At 39.3% G+C, this 19,665-nt stretch overlaps 1 protein-coding gene across 3 annotated transcripts in view; it reads right to left on the reverse strand.

Moving 5' to 3' along the window:
- Positions 1–19,665, reverse strand: part of phkb (phosphorylase kinase, beta) — a 214,708-nt gene that overhangs the window by 141,267 nt on the left and 53,776 nt on the right. For all 3 annotated transcript variants that reach the window (XM_041794257.1, XM_041794242.1, XM_041794249.1), the window contains 3 exons: positions 17,128–17,227; positions 6,663–6,770; positions 5,150–5,230 (listed from right to left, as the gene is read on the reverse strand). In XM_041794257.1, coding sequence (XP_041650191.1) covers positions 5,150–5,230; positions 6,663–6,770; positions 17,128–17,227 — 289 coding nt within the window. The remainder of the gene's footprint in view (positions 1–5,149; positions 5,231–6,662; positions 6,771–17,127; positions 17,228–19,665) is intronic.

A 19,665-nucleotide genomic window follows, 5' to 3' on the forward strand; every position in this document is an offset into this window, starting at 1 on the left:
AAAAAAAAAAAAAAAAAAAAAATCTTGGATATGAACAACTTTTAAACTTAAGAATATCAAGTTTTTTTCTTAAAAATTAACATATATTTATTTATTTTTCTAGAGTGGCCCTAATTGACTGCCGTAATGATGTGTTTCTTCATACATAGATCTTCTTAAGAACAGGTGTATAGGCTTGTTATGTTTCAATTCTGTCAATGAAAACAATTATATGGTTATATGGGGGGTTAGCTTTTCTAAAATAGTTTAACCATTGCTCTAGACTGCCACTCTGACTAACCCCCCCCCCCAAAACCAGAATTTTGGCTTGCATTATGCTCCTGCATTTGCTATATGTGCATCGTGTGAAAAAAGCACAGACACAGGCTAATGAGAGACTCCATTTCACGCTGCATGAAACTGAAAATGTCATCAGGAACGAGGTCGATAGTGCATCTTCTTTCCGACCTTTCTAAACCACTGAAAGGAGAAAAAAAAAAACGCACTGCACTGCAGCCTCAAGTTCAGTCAAATAAACGCCCGCAGACTTCACAAGCAGTGGCAGCTACCAACCATCCTTTAACAACATCTTAATTAGCCTTAGTGAAATAGTTTTTATACAGCATACAGTGAGACAGACTCAAGTCCTGCTGCACATGGAATATGAGAGGTGGTGCAGAGTACTTCAGCCTAAATTACCAAACCTAATAAGCAGTGTTTAAACATGCAAATTAAAGCTGCAATGCAAACAGGACTAGCCTCATAAAAAAAGTTATATTGTCAATTTGTTTGCTATCAGCAATGAGAAATGGAAAAAATGAGAGGTAATTAGAGAGGGTTTTCTGTAAACAAAGTTTACAAACTAATTGGTTTGTGGCAAAATGTTTCACTACGTCCTCACTTTCTTAAGATAAGGCCGATCTAGTAAACAAATGGATTCTCTTACCGGCGGCACAAATTTCCCCCGCTCTGTGGCAGTAAGTAAAGCTGTGAATGAGCAGACTATAAAAACTAACAGAATTAATGAAGTTCCAACTGCTCCTCAGGGCCACACAATAACAGCACAGTGTGTGTAAACTTCACAGCCAAGTCGCCTCCTTGTTTTATTGAGAGCCAAACACGAAAAAGAGAAAAAAGAACCCACACTGGACAGATACATCAAATTCACAGGAAACCATTCGAAGCAGAGCTTCAGTAATAGCCCGAGCTGGTGTGCTGCCAAATAAGACGTTACCGGTTTGATTCCCAGGAGGACGTTTAAGCCTCTACAATGAAATCATCTAAACGTTTCCCTTTGAAAGTCAATTGAGCGGCTCAGGAATAATATAATTGTGAGCCAAGCTATAAAAGTGAGAAACTGCCCCCCAATCTTACGTTTGTGTCTGCTCATGGAGCTGTGGAGGGGATTTAGGGTACAGATAACTGGCTTTGCAAACCCTTTAGTCTCACTTTACAGCAGTGAGGAGGGCTTTCTAAAGGTAGAATCAATTAAGTTTAGATTTATAAACAATACAAGGTCCAATATCTGTTTAATAAGAAATGAAATTCAGTATTTGCAGTCACATGATCCTAATAAAAAGTGAAGGTCAGTTGGTTGGCAGGAGGTAAAGAGCATGGTCAGGAATCAGTGGGAATGGAGGAAATATAGTAGCTGGATCCACATGCTGGGCAGTACTTTCGGGCACAGCGGAGTCGTGACATAAGTGAGCAACAACAAGAAGCCAGTACCAGTTTTATCAGAACTTGACAACATTTCTTCATTAAAAGAACAAGGAACAGGAGTGAGTCGTTCTCTTTTCAAAAATGACAAAAGTCATGTACTGGCATGTCTACAGTTGCCATGATTTGCGTTATGCAGGTCTAATGGAGTTTACTCCTTTGGTAGGGGCGCAGCTCGCTGGTGGCTACATCCCATGTTTTGTTGCTCTGATTGGCCCATAAAGATGTGACAGACAGAACGTTCATCCAGTCACCCTCCGAGTTTTTTTTTCAAAGGCTCTGCCCTTTCCCAAATGCTCTGTATGAGTGGTTTCAGATTTACCTGGAGGTGATATCACAAAGGACTTAGTCTTGCAGACTTCCTACTAAATATCTAGACAGATGAAGGGAGACAAGCTTTATACTGTACTAAGAGGCTAGCTACGCCTCTTTAACTGCTCTTTTCCTTCATTTTGTCATAAACATTCTTTCATTAATGGAAACACTGATATACTATTAGCAAGTAAACCTTGTAGGATAAGCGACTGAGTAATGATGTGTTGTTTACAAGCAAGCTGGTTCTGCAAGCCATCTCAATAATATAAAAGAAACATCTCTTACGCCCCCTCTCGCAGTGCGCTCGTGTGAGACGCTGTTCCTGTCAGAACAAAAACACTTTAACTTTCGAAATAAAATTGGTTTAAACTTCCATTTAGTGTTACGGTAAGGGTTAGAATACCAAAAGTAGAAAACATGACCTGCAAAACCTGATCACAAAATGTTTAATGAGGCAGAGTAAACAGTCTGCTTACAGGAAAAAGCTTATTCTCCATGAAAATATTCTAATGCAGCTAACAGCCTTTGTAGCTCTGTTAGCTGTGTAAGCTACGTAGCTAATCAATTTATGTAGATAATGTAGGTTACGTACCTTCTGTTGTTAAAGCTAAGCTCACAAAGTTACACAAGATACATAGCTATGTTGTCTACGTAGCTACATTAGCTAAAGGTCACATTGCTTAAGCTATCACAGCTAACTTGTACTAACATCAGTTATGTAAGTAGCTTAGCTATGTTATCTACAGCTAAAGCTAACAAAGTTAGTGCTAGCCACTGTTTGTGTAACTACTTCCATACAGCCCATTTTAAATACAAACCTAGAGTAATTTAGTGTTCTCAAAGCTCGGTGTCATAGATGCATAAACACACTCTACAATCACAGATCTCTCAGTTTACAAGTTTAACTCAAGAAACACCAACATGATTTTCTATGTTGATTCTACCTCAACAACTAAGTAAAACCAAGCATGAGCAGGACTTTTGATTTAAAAAAAAAGGAAATATTACGCACATATAAACCACTTAAAACAGATCTAAAAGACACAACTCGTTTGTAACCTACAACCAACAGTAAGGGCTGATCATAAGTGCTCTGAAGCTGAGGTTGTGGGTGCTGACACTGCAGAAAAAAAGCCATTAATGGGCATTAGCCCAAGCAATGCCTCATAGATGTTTGGGATCAATCACATACTGAGAGGTCATCTTGAGACTTAAGTCTACAGAACCTTTAAAACAACACTTCAAACTAGCAGATTCAAAAGAGTAAATAATGCTTATGATGGCATGCCTATTTCTATACATACATGCTGATCTTTAGCACACAAGATAGCCTGATCTATATCATTTTCAGAAGCAGCATTGAAAATAATTGCCAGCTGAACCCCATTAGAAAGTTCTAAACAAATTAGAAAGATAAGCTTTGTCACATGTGCATTAGTTCAAAGGGCCATGGTTTTTATAATTTAAGTGAGGCTTTTACAGTAATACTTAATTCCCTTCAGCTCCTCTCATTCTCCCTTCTGTGCACAGTTTTCACCCAGATGACCCCTGCTACATCCCAAATAAAAAAAATGACCTGCTATTTTACACAGTGATTATTGCCTAAAGATATTCATGTATTACAACACAGAACTATCACTGTTTAAACCACTGATAGCATATAACGATGGACAACATGCCTCCTGTTGTACTCAGTGAAACCAAAAAACCCCTACAATGAGTATATTGCTCTGGTGACAGCTTTCCAGTTTCCAGTTCAAGGACCTCAGAATTTCACCTCTGCTGTTTGCAGATGATGTGATTCTGTTGGCTTCCTCAGCTGGGGACCTCCAGTAGGCACTGGGGGGTTTGCAGCTGAGTGTGAAGCAGCTGGGATGAGGGTCAGCAAATCCAAATCTGAGGCCATGGTTCTCTGCCAGAAAACAGCGGATTTCTCCCTCGAGGTGGGGAGGGAATCTTTGCCCCAAGTGAAGGAGTTCAAGTATCTCGGGGTCTTGTTCACGAGTGAAGGTAGAATGGACTATGAGATTGACAGGCTGATTGGTGCAGCATCAGCAGAGTTGCAGGTGTTGTACCAGGCTGAGCTGGAAGGCAAAACTTTTGATTTGACTGTAAATCTATGTTCCAACCCTTACCTATGATCATGAGTTTTTAGTAATGACCAAAAGAATGAAATCCTGGATCCCCTCACCTCCCTGTTGAGGTCTTCAGGGCATGTCCAACTGGGAGAAGACCGCAGGTCAGACCCAGAACTTGGTCAAGGGATTATATATCCCAGCTGGCCTGGGAGTGTCGTGGAACCCCTCAGAAGGAAAATGTTGCTAAGGAGAGGGATGTCTGGTTGTACTTACTTTGCCTGCTGCCCCCACCAAGAAGCCTCTGATATGTGGGAGAGGATGGATGGATGGATGGATGGATGGATGGATGGATGGATGGATGGATGGACAACTTTTAAGGCAGAGGAGTAGAGGGGAAGCACATCTGACTGAGCTGATAGCTCATGTCCCACCCCTTCTGCTAACTAGTACAACACATGCTAAACTTGCTAATAAAATGTCAGAGATCCTTCGGGTTGGTATGTCAAATATTAGAATTGTTTTTGTGCCGGTTTGAAGCAGAAGTTTTAATTTGCTCTCACCATTTATCCTTAGATAATTCATCAACAGAGCTGTCAACCAAGGCATTTCACTCCACTGAAATAAATTTTACTACTTGAAAAAGTAAAATTTAAAATAAATTATTGTGACAGAAATTAAATATATATTTGCATTTTAATGCTTCATTTTGATCCATTTCCTTCCTGTTAAGAAGGCCTATTCTGCAGCAAAAATGTGGCCTCACTTTCAGGGAGCAGTTGTGTTGTCCATGTTTTCTTACAGTTTATGCTTTGACTTTATAACCAACCACCTTGTTCACATAATAGCCCAGGAAAGACAAACCAAGCACTGACTCAAGAAGAGCTTTTAGCATCATTAGTGGAGGTTGAAGGAGCAGTTGTCATTTAGTTTGAAACCATCTGTATGGATCGCTGATTGTGGATTAGCCAGAAAATATCAGACCAACAGACAGGACAGCACTTAAATCCTTTGAGGTCCTGGATCGATCTACCTGGCAGTGGTTTCAGAGTGTTGTTTACCTCATCAGTGTTGTAAATGATCTGCAGACCAGAGCAGATCATCTCCACCAGGTACAGCAGGAACAGAGAAACGGCATCGATCTGCAGCAAAGACAGAGAGAGGGAATGTGTGGAATCAATTTATTTTCAAAATGACTGCCTTTGGAACACACTGGGATTTTGCATATTTCTCAGTACATGAGTTTTCCTGTAGTTACTATAGTAGGAGGTGAGCTATATTAGCTTATAGGCTTTTGATTAGGTCTTATGAGGGAAAGCACCATTTACTTTATTTTTAACCAAAGCTAAGCAGTAAATACACAATAAGCATTTAACAATAATGCTCAATTCACAGAAAATTGTTAATCACGACATTTTGGTCTGACAACATGTATCTTGTTACTAGAATAAAGAGCTAAATTTATTTAAAGCTTTTCTGTCCATAGTAAGAACTCAATAGACTGATGAATGGATTGATGGATGGACGAATAGACTGACAGATGAACTGATGTATGGATGTATAGATGGATGGACATACGGACAGATGGACGTACGGATGTATGGATGGACAATAAAAAAAAACGAAATAACTTCTGGTCATAAAGTGTCTAATTTAAAGAACTGTCACATCTCTTTAGTGATTACTCTGATAACAAACCAATGAAATTTACTGTTTCATTGATAAACCTACCACGGCATAACTTACCATGAGTACCATGAGTACAGAAATAACAGTTCAGAGACAAATACAGGTAATAGTTCTTTGCATCCATAAGCTGGTATTAAATTAAAAAAAAAACAATTTGCCTTTTCTTTTTTCTAATTAAGCCTTTTTTTTAAATTAAGCCCATCTTTTTACACAATGAGTAAATCTGGTCTAAAGTACTCATTTTAAGACCAATAACTAAGTTACGTCTCTCAGTGATTTCCACGATAGATTCATTTCACTCTTCACAATATTTCAAACTTTGATTTTCTATCTAGCTAACTTGATATATTGGCCACCCTTCACTAGTAATGGAGTCTCCATCTACACAGAATTGACCTTTGTCAATATCATTGACAGAAAAATAAGTTGTTTTAGTCCCGGTTTAATGCACAAACACCTCTGAGTCAAATAGGTCAAGTCAATTTCATAGCTGCCCCCACATGCTGTGCAGAGGGACGAAGACAGAACACAGGTTAATGGACATTTTAACATGACACTTACACGACAAATGTCTCCCTTTAACATCTGTGATGTTAGTTTATTAATCCCAGAGTTGGTTCAGCTTAAGCAGTTTCTTCCCTGACCACAGGCAGTGAAATCCCTGCTGTTTTCTACAGCAGATGTGTGGCTCAAGAGACAATCGCAGAAGATTTTGTTCTCTTACCTTTATAACATTCAAAAATCCCCCTGACAGCTAGTATTGCATTTATCAAACATAAAACATACTTTGTGGTTTTTGCACATTTTCATTAAAAAAATAAGTATTATTTCCTTATGTCATTGTAGGATTTCCTCCTATCTTCACATGTCTGCACACTGGCTCACCTGCAGGTGGTGGTAGTCGTTGTAGGAGTGAACCTCGTCCCCGGTGTCGACATTGAACACTGAGTGCAGACACTTGGAAGGGCTGGGGTCTTTTTTAAACTCCTCTACCTGGTACAGGGATACACAGAGACAAAGAAGAGGAAGGTGGAGGATAAGGAGAGAGCAGAGGAGGACAGAGAGAAGGACGATTATTTTCTTACCAAACAAGAGTATTCAACTGTGGAACATATTCAAGAACACATCCATGTTTTTATTAAGTAAATGTGAAGGTTTTTTTTTTTCTTTTCCACACTCTGCTGGCATGTTATTTTCCAATAGTTGTATTCCTTTTAGTGTAAATATTCTTATTGGCTACCTCTTTTCACTTTCTTACACATAAAATGGCACTTAAACTCTAAATGTTTTCACTACAACACATTTCTCAATGTCCCTTCATCATATTTTTCTTCCCAATAGACACTACAGGTATATTTTACTTAAATGTGCGGTTTTTATATGTTTTAATGCTCCAGTGTGAAATCCCACTTCTCTACACTTCAAAAACTGAAGTCTTAGAAAATATGTTTATCTGAATGCAAGTCAGAATGTTCTACTGCTTTTCATAAAAGCCAAATTCACCTGACAAGTCCAGAAAATAAAGGCCTAAGGCCTAAATTTCTTGTAATAAGTGAAAAAAACAGCCTCTGAGGCAGGTAAGTTTTGGTATGAGAGCTGGAATGAGATGTAGAATGTTTTTTAAGTTAGTACATTTCATATTAGAAAATCACAACTAAAATTTGTTGGCTGTTTTGATAGATTTGTACTTATCACAACCAATCAAGGCCTTATTTTGCCTCATATATCTTTAAATAAGATGTTCTCAGATGAATGTGGCTTATATTAAGTTTAAGTGGGATATTTTTGACTTGAAGTTTGACAAATACACCTGTTAAGATTAAAGTTTTTGCAGGGTATTCTCACTGTATCCACCACAAATAAAACTCTCCTGTCTTCATGTTCTTCAGCTTTATGCACCACACCTGATCAAACAAATTCAGTTCAAACACTTCAGAGAGGTACTGCAAACACTTGAACATTTTTTGATTATAATGCAGTTGGCCACACTGGGCATGGATATACACTGAATGTAGAGAGGGTATGCTCTGACATATTTTTTCCACAAGACCACGCCCCCACAGTCAATTTAGGTAGCAAAACACACCGAGACAAGGGTGCAAGCACATTAGACTGTGGACCACGGACATTGATAAAACTGTTTTCCTGTCATTTATTCAAACTAATGCAAAATGCGATACAAAATGCAGTTTTTAAATGATGCTTTCATTTATTAAAGGAAAAAAGCCATCCAAACCTAATTGGCCCTATGTGAAAAAGTAACCTCCAAGTGATGCCATATTTGTCCAGTCTCTTTCTTATTGTTGAAACATGAACACCGACCTTACTGAGTCTAGTGAGGCCTGCAGGTCTTTAGATGTTGTTCTGGGTTCTTTTGTGACCTCCTGGATGAGTCAAGAATGGGCTCTTGGAGTAGGCTGGCCACTCCTGGGAAGGTTCACCACTGTTCCAAGTTTTCTCCATGTGTGATAATGGCTCTCCTTGTAGTTTACTGTAGTCCCAAAGCCTTGGAAATGGCTTTGTAACTCTTTCCAGACAGATAGATGTCAATGATTTTGTAACTCATCTGTTCTTGAATTTCTTTAGATTATGGCATAATGTGTTGCTTTTTGAGATCGTTTAGTCTATTTCACTTTGTCAGACAGGTTCTATTTAAGGGATTTCCTGATTCAACAGGTCTAGCAGTAATCAGGCCTGGATGTGGATGGGGAAACTGAACTCATAAACTCAAAAATGTGGTAATCACAGTTAATATGTATAGCATAAAACCATGTCTATAAATGCTTTATCATCTTAAATATCCTTTAGCTATATGATTGATCTTTTGAATTACAAGGTCTTAATTTACCTTTAAGGCAGGACAAGAGCAGTAAGAATGGATTGGCTTTCAGTTTATCTTTATCACTAACTGAAGACATGTAGGCTCAGTGACAGCAGTTTTACTGTAACTGCATGGTTTCGTCTTGTGTCTCTATAAATCTATTATTTCAGATGAGGATCTATACTGCCTGAAAAGAACATCATCATGAAATGACAGAAAATTGCTACTTTACCGTTTACTCCCTACTAATTCCTGTCACTAGGATGTGCACTCAGACACTCATCAAGTGACTCTGATTCATGCCTGCTGTTACATCAAATGCATTCCCTCTACAGAAATACAATATAAGAACATCTAACATTCCTATGGAGCTGTGGCCAACAGCGGAACAATAAACAGCATTAAAGCCTGTTCATCTCCTGACATAAAACAGCTTGAACTATAAATTCTTCAGTGCAGCATACTATTTATCAGGCAAATTCAGCCAGTCTTTGAATTATTGAAATGATTTGAAAAAACAGCAAAAACTTGAATCCAATGTACTTCTCATTTGTCAAATTCATGTGTAATCAAGACTCATTTAAATGTGTAACTATACAGTGCCTTGAAAAAATATTTGCCCCCTTTCTGATTCCTGAGTTTTTGCATGTTTATCACACTTAAATGTTTCGGATCATCTAATCAATTTTAATATCTCACAAAGACAACCCAAGTACAGTAAATACAAAATGCAGTGTCTGAATGATTATTTAATTTTTTAAGGGGGTAAAAATCCAAAACTATCTGGCCCTGTGTGAAAAGTAATTTCCCCTCTTGTTAAATAACGAGTTAACTGTGATTAACCACAGTTTTTTGAAAGCTGCGTTCAATTTCACTGGCCACTACCAGGCCTGATTACCACCAGATTTGTTAAATCAAGAAATCACTTAAATAGAAGCTGTCAGACAAAGTGAAGTAGGCTACAAGATCTCCGAAAGAAACGCATCATGCCACGATCCAAAGAAATTCAAGAACAAATGAGAAACAAAGTGATTGAGAACTATCGGTCTAGAAAAGGTTACAAAGCCATTTCCAAGGCTTTGGGACTCCCAGTGAACCACAGTCAGAGCCATTATCCACAAACAGAGAAAACTGGGAACTGTGGTGAACCTTCCCAGGAGTGGTTGGCCAACCAAAATGACTCCAAGAGTGCAACAACAACTCATCCAGGAGGTCACAAAAGAACCCAGAACCACATCTGAGGAACTGCAGACCTCACTGGCCTCAGTTAAGGTCAGTGGTCATGACTCAACCATAAGAAAGACACTGGGCAAAAATGGCATCATGGGAGAGTTCCAGGTGAAAACCACTGCTGACAAAAAAAGAAAAACACAAAGGCTTGTCTCACATTTGCCAAAAAATATCTTGATGATTGCCAAGACTTTTGGAGAAATATTCTGTGAACTGATGAGACAAAAGTTGAACTTTATGGAAGGCGTGCGGCTGTTACATCTGGCATAAAAATAACACAGCATTTGATAAAAAGAACATCATGCCAACAGTAAAACATGATGGTGGCAGTGTGATGGTCTGGGGCTGCTTTACTGCTTCAGGACCTGGACCACTTGCTCTGATTGATGGAACAGTGAATTCTGCTGTCTACCAGAAAATCCTGAAGGTGAACGTTCGGCCATCAGTTCATGCCCTCAAGCTCAAGCTCTTGGGCTATACAGCAGGACAACAACCCAAAACACACCAGCAAGTCCACCTCTGAATGGCTCAAAATAAGCAAAAATAAGGTTTTGGATTGGCCAAGTCAAAGCCCGGACTTAAATCCAATTGAGATGCTGTGGTGTGATCTTAAACAAGCAGTTCATGCTGGAAAACCCTCCAACATGGCTGAGTTAAAACAATTCTGCAAAAAAGAGTAGGCCAAAATTCCTTCACAGCAATGCGAAAGACTCATTGTCAGTTATCACAAGCACTTGATTTCAGTTATTGCTGCCAAGGGCGGCACAACCAGTTATTAGGTTCAGGGGGCAATTACTTTTCACATAAGGCCAGATAGGTTAGGATTTTTTCCCCCTCAAAAAATTAAATAATCATTCAGACACTGCATTTTGTATTTACTTGGGTTGTCGTGAAATATAAAACTTATTTGAAGATTTGAAACATTTAAGTGTGACAAATATGTAAAAAAAATCAGGAATCATAAAGGTCCTTTTTCAAGTATAGAATATAATGTTTATTCTAACATTTTTCTTCACAGTCTGACCACCTTAAATCCCCCATTAATTGGTGCAAAAAATTTGCAGCTCCTTTAGTGACCACTTGAGGCTGGATTCAAAAGCCCCCTTTTTTGTCTGGCTCCAGCTTCCAAGGAAATAACAAGCTGGTTTAAGGTGGTCATCAAGTGGCATCCTCAAGTGTTAAAAAAGAAGCCAATGCTTAAGTGTGAAAAACTGCAGACTCTACTTGAGGCTGGCTGAGAAAGCCCTAGAAGTCCCATTGACACCTTTCTTAATGTAATAGCTGATATTCACAGGACTAAAGATGTGAACAAAAACTGTAAGGGTGTTTTTATTTGAACACACTAAATGTGGGATGATACCTTTTGGCTGAGTCTCCTGTTTTGATTACAGCAGAATTCAGTATACTTTTAAATTATGCCCCACATTTAAGCAACCTACGCAGCAAGGAAAAACTATTTATGTCATAGACCAGTGGATCCCAACCTCCTTTTTCTTTGGAGCTCCTCTCACTTGTATTTCAGAAAAGATGACCCCCAAAACCAACATAAAAAATGATATTTGCTGAATAGTTGTCTATGTCTATTAGTCTATTAGTTGTCTAATAGTAGGAATGAATGTGAACTAAGTAAGGTTTGTACTTTAGCGCTCTAAATAGATCTCTACATTGTAATTATCAGAAAATTTCTACAGTAAGATCCATCAACTTTACAAAAAAAAGATTTTTCTGAAGGATGCCACAGGAATGTAGCCATATGAAGAGAGACAAGAGTCTTAAAGAGTCTTGCACTGAGCTAAAACACTAGCTGTGCCCCTTTAACATAAAAAAAACTTCATTTTGTCTCAAACATGCTTTTTATTGAAATGGTGACATACTTTCAACAAAATAAACCTTGTGGAGTGAGCAACAGAGTAAAAATGTGCCATTCACAAAACTGCACAGTGAAACAGCTCTTTAATGTAAGCCACGGTAGCTAGCTCCAGTTTGAGTGCCAGTTTTCTTTCCTCCATCCTTTGTGTTACTTAATCCACATTTAGAGAGCCAAACAACCAGCTCTGAGCTGAGCCAAATAATCTCTCTAAAAAGAGGTGCATTTCCTATCACAACGTGTGAGGCTGAGGAAACATGGGCAAGATCAGAGTTTAATGTGCTAAACCATAGCAAAAGTGTACTAAACCAAACCGGATCACTTTGTAGGAATGGGCCATATACCAGCGTTGTATGACACTGCTTAAATCCAGCCTGCTACTGTTTCTCTGTGAGTTTTTTCAACATTTTATATACTTTTTTGCCTAAATATTTTTCTATTTTCAGGACACAAAAGTAGCTTAAGAATTAAGAATGTTTCTATTTATGCACTATGAATGCTTGGCATAGTCATAAACAGCTCAAAACATGAATTTTTGGTAACATTATTTTATGCAGACATCACTACTTGCTCCCTGAGGGGTACCCTGCACTGTCTGACGTCATCTGCAAAGAACAGTTTCTTAGATGGATGGAGGTGTTGGAGCATAGATTCAGTATGTCAGGTCTGTTGTATGTAACCTGTTGACTTGAACTGAAACAGCAAACAAGTCTGCACTGTGAGTTGTAAACCTGGCAGATATACTGCAGGGTCAAATGTAGGCCAAGAAAATATTGTTTTAGTTTACAGCAAACATAAAAGCAGTAAACAACATGTTTGGAGTGTTTTGTGCTCTGTGCTTTGTTGGTGGCGGCAGGTGTGAGTTTGTGTGTGTTTTTATATGTGTGTGTGTGCAACATCAGCTCCACTATACACCAAATTATGGCTGGGCCGCCTGTCCCGTAGCGCTGAGTTATAAATAATTGGCCCCTTTGTCCCATTTTTTCCTCGTTTGTTTCTTTTCTCTCCACCTCTCTTGCTACTCTCTCAATCATCGAGTCCCTCCTCGCTGTCTCCATTTTTCTCAGCCCTCCCCCCCTCTACCCTCTCTTCTCCTGGTACTTTCTATTGTTCTCTCCTTTTCTTTCATCCCCCTGTTCCCTCTGTTGTTATCTTTTTCCTCAGCTGCAACTTTTTTAATCTATTCTTTCCTCTGGCATTGAACCCCTGCCCACCTTTTTCTCTCCTTGTCAGGTTGAAGTGGAGACCCTCTGTCCTACTTTTGCAGAAGCTGCTCCACTTCCTGCTATCCCACAGCGGCTTATACATGCATGTGCATGCACGTTAGAGAGATATTGAGATAGACACTTCCCTCCATCAGTAGCTAACAATAGGTGCTGCTGTTTATGCTTCTATGAAACCTACTTGTGTGTAGTGGCCTCTCTGATTGTCGCTCCAGCAAAGCCATGGAGTCAAGTGGCTCTACACGGGGGATGTTCTGAGAGGACCAACATCTTGCTTATTGTTTGAGTGCTGCATTGTGCCAATATGGGCTTCAAATTAGAGAAACACATGCCTGCTACTGCACTCAGTAGTGGAAAATAGTATCAGTCTGCCTTTGTGCATTTATTAACATTGATAACAAGCAAAGACTGCATTTCGTCTCAACAACAACAAGGACATGCATTTGATATTCAAAAACAATGTAATTGTGGTCAAAGGCTAGTCTGTAGTGAAGAAAGGTCTTGAAGCAAGCCGTGAAGAGTATTCCAGTTGTTTTACAAATATCATTACTTGTTTACTTGTGTGCCCATTAGAAATATTCAATGATGGGGACTTTGTGTTAGAATTACATTGCATCTAAAAACAGTTTTAAAAAAGTCTAAAAGGATCATTTTTGCTTTGCAAAGTATGCATGAGAGACAAGCACAGCGCCTAAAAACAATTCACCTGCCTGGATGTTTTACCCTTTAACTGATTTTATAAGTCAATCATGATCAAAATAGTTTGGCTTTTTTTGACCAAAAAACCCTCAAACTGAAAACAGATTTCTACAAAGTAATGTCAATTAAACAACAAAATGTACGGTGAAATAAGTAACTGCATAAACATTTACCCCTTTACAGCGACTAGCCTAATTCAACAGAGTTCCAGCCATCTGGTGCTAGACTCACAATTAGTGAAATGAGGATCACCTGAGTGCAGTGAATGTGCCTCAAGTGACTGTAGTATAAAGACACCAGTGTTTGGAACACCCAGTCACTGGTCAATCAGTATGCCTGGCTACCATTACATCATGAAGACAACAGAACACGCCAAGCAACTCAGAGAAAAGGTCATTGAAAAGTCTAAGTCAGGTGATAGACACAAAAAAATCCAAGGAACTGAACATCCCCCAGAGTTCAGTTAAATCCATCATCAAGAAATGGAAGGAATATTGCACATGTGTAAATCTGCCTAGATCAGGCTGTCCTCACAAACTGAGTGACCGTGCAAGAAGGAGACTAGTGAGAGAGGCCACCAGAACACCTATGACTACTCTGAAGGTGTTACAAGCTTCAGCAGCTGAGATGGGAGAGACTCTGCATACAACAACTGTTGCCCAGGTTCTTCACCAGTCAGAGCTCAATGGGAGAGTGGCAAAGAAAAAAACACTGCTGAAGAAAAGTCTTATGAAAAGAAAGTTCTTTGGACTGATGAGACCAAAATGGTGCTTTTTGGCCTCAAGCAAACCACACACACACCATCCTCACTGTGAAACACAGCAGTGGTAGCATCATGCTGTGGGGATGCTTCTCAGCAGCCGGTCCTGTGGGGCTTGTAAAGGTAGATTTATTTTCAGGTAAGACAATGTGCACCTAAAGCTATACAGAAATGGTTTAAAGACAACTGGAGTGGCTGAGTCAAAGCCCAGACATCAATCCAGTAAAGAATTTGTGGCTGGACTTGAAAAGGGCTGTTCATGCCTGATTCTTGTGCAACCTGATAGAGTTTTAGAAGATTAGCAAAGAAGAATGAAGTAAAATTGCAGCATCCAGTTATGATGTGCCTGATTGAGACCTATCCACACAGACTCAGTGCTGTGATTGCAGCCACAGGTGACTCTATACTGACTTGCAGGGGGTGAATATTTATGCAGTCTCTTATTTTACATTACATATTTTTATGTAATTGATATAACTTTGTAGAAATATGTTTACACTTTGACATAAAAGAGGTTTCTTGTATTTTCTTGTCAAAAATAAATAAATATATTGACCATGATTGATTGATAAAATCAATAGAAGGATAAAACATCCACTGGGTGAATACTTTTTATAGGCAAGGTAATAAATGAGGGAAACCTAGAACTATAATTCCAGAACTTTCTCTTGATTTTTTTATTAATTAACTAAGCCCAGTACTCGAGTTGAGGGGGGATGAGGGGGATGGCATCCCCTCTGAAATAAAAATGGTCAAAATCATCCCCCTTCTAAAACGGTCATTCCCCCCTTTCCATCCCTTGAGCCATTTTTATCAATGAATGTGGAAATATTACTACTATTTTAACACTGGAAATATTACCACCATTTCAACATTTAGGGGGCTTTGCGCACATTTACACTCACCAACTAGCCAAATGCGGGTTGATTTTGGCTGTGGTGGGTAGCAGCTGTATGATAAATATAATCGAGGTAATGTATATACAATATTGACCAAACAAAAACTTTACCTGGTCGTTACGTTAGTAAATCAACCTTCACGATATCTATTTTTGGAAATCAGCACATCCATGATCAATGAGGTGCGCTCGCTCTGCCTTTCTCTCTCTCTCCTGAGCAGCACAGAACCTCTAATCACATGTGGCCTGTATATCCATCTGTTATTCTGCAATCTCTCTTGTCAAAAGTCAGATTCTGCTATAGTAGACACTATAGTAGATCCTTTAGTTTGTGAATTTATGGTGAAACTCTGTAAAGCTCCCACGCTGGTTCTGATTGACGTCACAGAACTTCCTCGTGCTGATCAGCTGTTTTGAAATCAGATCGCAGGTGAAAACAGATAAACAAAACGTAGGTATATTTTAAGGTGATATAAAATAAAGCCTACTGATAATGAGACAGAAACAGGGGGGCAAGATCACTGGTTTATGCTAATTTGATTCTGAGGGAAAAACCCAAATAAAACAGAGCTAAAAAATGTGGGATTAATGTTGTGATGAAAATAAATCTTGAAAAAGTCAGATAGACATTAAAAATATTATCTTTAAAAATGGTCAAAAGCTGGAAAAACGGCAAAAAATGAGTGTAAAAGTGACTAAAATGGGCAAAAATGTGAGAAAAATGGTCACAAAGTAGCAAAATTATGGCAAGGTATTTATATGGGGGGGATAAATTCTGGACCTCACTTATTTTGAAACCCTGGCTACAGCCCTGACCATCCCCCCTGTTTTTTTATTTACAACTCGACTACTGACTAAGCCCATACCTAAAACCAGGGTATAAACCAAACCATGACTGCTATGAACCACCAAACCCCTTGATAAGACTGATGTAACTGACAGTGGGCACATTTTGGCCAGCAACCAAAATTCATCCGGTCTCCTAAACTCAACCTCTGTCTTTTATCTACAGTGAACAAAAATTAGATGGAGATAGCATGTCCAACTTAAAAAAGCAAAGGATGGAATCACTAGGACTCTTCTATGTTTTATGTATATGGATGCCCTGTCAATCATATACTTACCAATCAGAAAATATTTATCCAGGCCGAAAACCTAAGTCTAAACTCAGCCCATCTGCTATATAGCCTCTGTGATATTTGCCCAGCAGTGGCCCCATGGCACATCTCCATTAAAAAATCCATGTTCCCTGTAAGTGTTGGAGACGGGGCCGTAACGAACGCTGCTCTGTGTAATTAACTGTGTAAACGAAGCTTTGTAATTAAGACACAGGAAAGCTCTCCCCTAAATTAGGTCGTCAAGGTCGAGACAAGATGAAACACAATGACATTCAAAGGGAAACAGTGTGCACATGCCTGAGCACCATGACACGGCCGGCTGCTGCTCTATTAAAAGATCTTGTTCATAAAGAATTAAAGGCAGCATTTAGGGGACGGATCTGGTTTAGCTGTTTGTACATAAACAAGTGTGTTTTCCATTTTTAATTCACAGCTTACTCATGTGTATGCATCAGTTTCCTGCAGACATGGCATGAAATTTCCCCTTTGAACCAAAGGTCTTTGGCAATTAACAGATTGCTGGTTATTACGCCCCCAGGACCAAAGCAGCGCGCTCCTGTTGTGATTTGTTCATGTATCTATGTTACCAGAAATGAAACGGATGTCTAAAAAGCACCAGCTCTGAGAGGCTTTGATGAATAGCTGCTCTGGAACATGTTGGATCTGTAATACATTGTTACTGCAGGCTTCCTTCCAGCAAACCTGCAGAGTGAAAATATGAGCTAAAAACTCACCTTGTCAGCCTGCCTCATGTAGCAGTAGAGGATTCCTCTCATGCATTTGATGGCAGAATGCTCCAGCTCATGAGTCCGGCCCATATTGTCATCGATGCGTCTGCAGGGTGAACAGGAAGAATGGATAAGGAGAGAACACAGAATAAGGTGATGAGCATCTTCTTTTGTGTCAGAATAGTGATAGTATAACCAACAAGTCATTGAAATTTGAGAACATTTTGAATGTCTGTCTGATCAGTGTTGAGGATAAATGTTTTCAACTGAAGCAATGCATTCTTTAAAGTGAGCAAGGAAGGTGGTGAAGCCATGCCTACCATGCTTTAATGTAGCTGGTTACATTTATCCTCAGAGATGTGCTGAGATGCAATTCTGCTGGTGTTTGCAGCACAATATTGTTCACTAGTTTGTATTTAAAGTGCAGGTTTGATACTAGAGGTCTAAGCTAATGTAGGGCACATAGGAAATGTATTATCATGAATATCCGAATCAGCATTAACAATTAGGGTGTGATCAATAAATCTGCCAATTATAGCCTAAGAAAAATAATCGTTAATCAGCCAAAAAGTTAGCTGATAGACATCAATTTTAACACTTGTATTTTCACTAATAAAGTGCAGGAAATATGACTCGGTTTTACTTAGACATGATGTCTCGGTTCTATTATTTATCCAGTAGAAGGCACACTGACTCCTTAGATCAATATTTCAGACATAATATTTACCTCCATACAGCAGAGTGAACTCGAGTCCAGAGCAGCTTGGTTGAGCATTACATTTGTTGAGGAAAACGGTTTGCTTCAATGGTAAGTTTATAACTAGTTTTTGAAATAATAACTCCATAGAATTCCTGTTTATAATCTACCTGCTGGTCCATGAATCATGACGTGCCTCATTGTGTTGCTGTGTTTATGTTAGTGAGCTATAGTTAGGATAACCTAGCTTAGCATTAGCTAGTTGTAAACTTTAGCCGAGTCAGTAGCAGCCTAATAATGGTAATAGTGTGATACCTTACAGTAATATTATGCTCACTCAGGCAGCAGCATGCTTCCAGATAAGACCAGAGAAAATTAGAGTGAGACGAGTTACGACCAGTGGGGGTGGGTAGTTTGAATAAGGTTCCTCCCACTTGTTTGTTGTTAACACGGTCTTTTACCTGTATGCCTGCTGATATGTGATTGATCAACACAGCTCAGACTAGAAATTTATGACAAACAGAATCTAGAGTAACCTGACACGCCAGATGGATGTGTTTCACACGTGTTTAACACATCCATCTGGAAAACCTTCAAAACTAAGTGTTTAGGAAAGGGCAGAGGATTTGAAAAAAACTCATAGTGTGACTGAATGAACATCTGTCACATCTTTACGGGCCAATCAGAACAACAAAATACGTGACGTAGCCGCGACCGAGGTGCTCGTGCGCAGCTATCGAGGAATAACGCGAACCATGGCGATGATAGACATGTCAGTACACAACTTTTATAGTTTTTAAAAAAGAAAACAACTCACTGCTGTTATCTTTTCTTTTAACAAAGAAATGTTGTTAAGTTCGGATAAAACTGTTTTAGCAGCACCCGCGCTAAGCTCTTCTGCCATAATTGTACCAGCCTCTTGCTTACGTCACAACTCCGCCGCGCCTGAAAAGTACTGCCCCTCGTTGCTGATTGGTCCTGTCACTTTCTAACCGGGCCCAAACGCTTCAGACAGGAGCTTTGCAAGATGGATTCGCCAGTGAAAAACAAGGAAACGGGTGTATCCATCTGCTTTGTAATGTTAAATCTAGAGCACATAACAGTGAAAATGATGGTTGTAGAGCAAAGATTTTTTGTCTCTACACAGAATAGATAAATCAATAAGCAAGTATGAAGAGTTTTGAGCCTTGTCTAGGAGCTGGTGGATGGAAAGGGACTGCAGCGTCATAGTTTTGTAGATTGAAGACCAGCTGTACTGCTACATTTTGGATCCTCTGCAGAGGATTAAGCATGCATGCAGATATACCTGCCAGTAAAGTGTCACAATAGTCAATAAGTGATTTTACAAGAGCATGTACCAGGGGCTGTGTAGCATGCTCTAACATGTAAGGTCTGATCTTTCTGATGTTGTACAGCATGTTGACATGACAGAGCAAACAAGGCCATGTGAACCTTGAAGGTTAGCTGGTCCACAAAAGATCTTTATAGGCTGAAAAACCTTGATACTAGGAATGTGCACTAAATGATTAACTTCTGTCATCCTCTTGAGTCTGTACCAGAATTACTGGTTGGTTAAACCACTTTTTAATACTTTTATTAATGCAGGCCTACAGTGTTGTTTAAATAAGAGGCTGTAATAAAGCCGGCTATTCTCCTCTTACTCTACTGCATTGATGCAACCAGCACAGTGGATGGATGGCATATCTTTGGAGCTGCAAAGGCAAACTGACAAATAACCACGTGACCAGAGCAATTGTAACCACCCTCAGTATGTGGACATGCACTATAAGGTGAACTGAAGTCTGGCAAGGTTGGTACTGCTAATGTAAGTCATACTTTGCAAACCA

This window comes from Cheilinus undulatus, linkage group 1 (genome assembly GCF_018320785.1).
Source record: "Cheilinus undulatus linkage group 1, ASM1832078v1, whole genome shotgun sequence".
Lineage (NCBI taxonomy): Eukaryota > Metazoa > Chordata > Actinopteri > Labriformes > Labridae > Cheilinus > Cheilinus undulatus.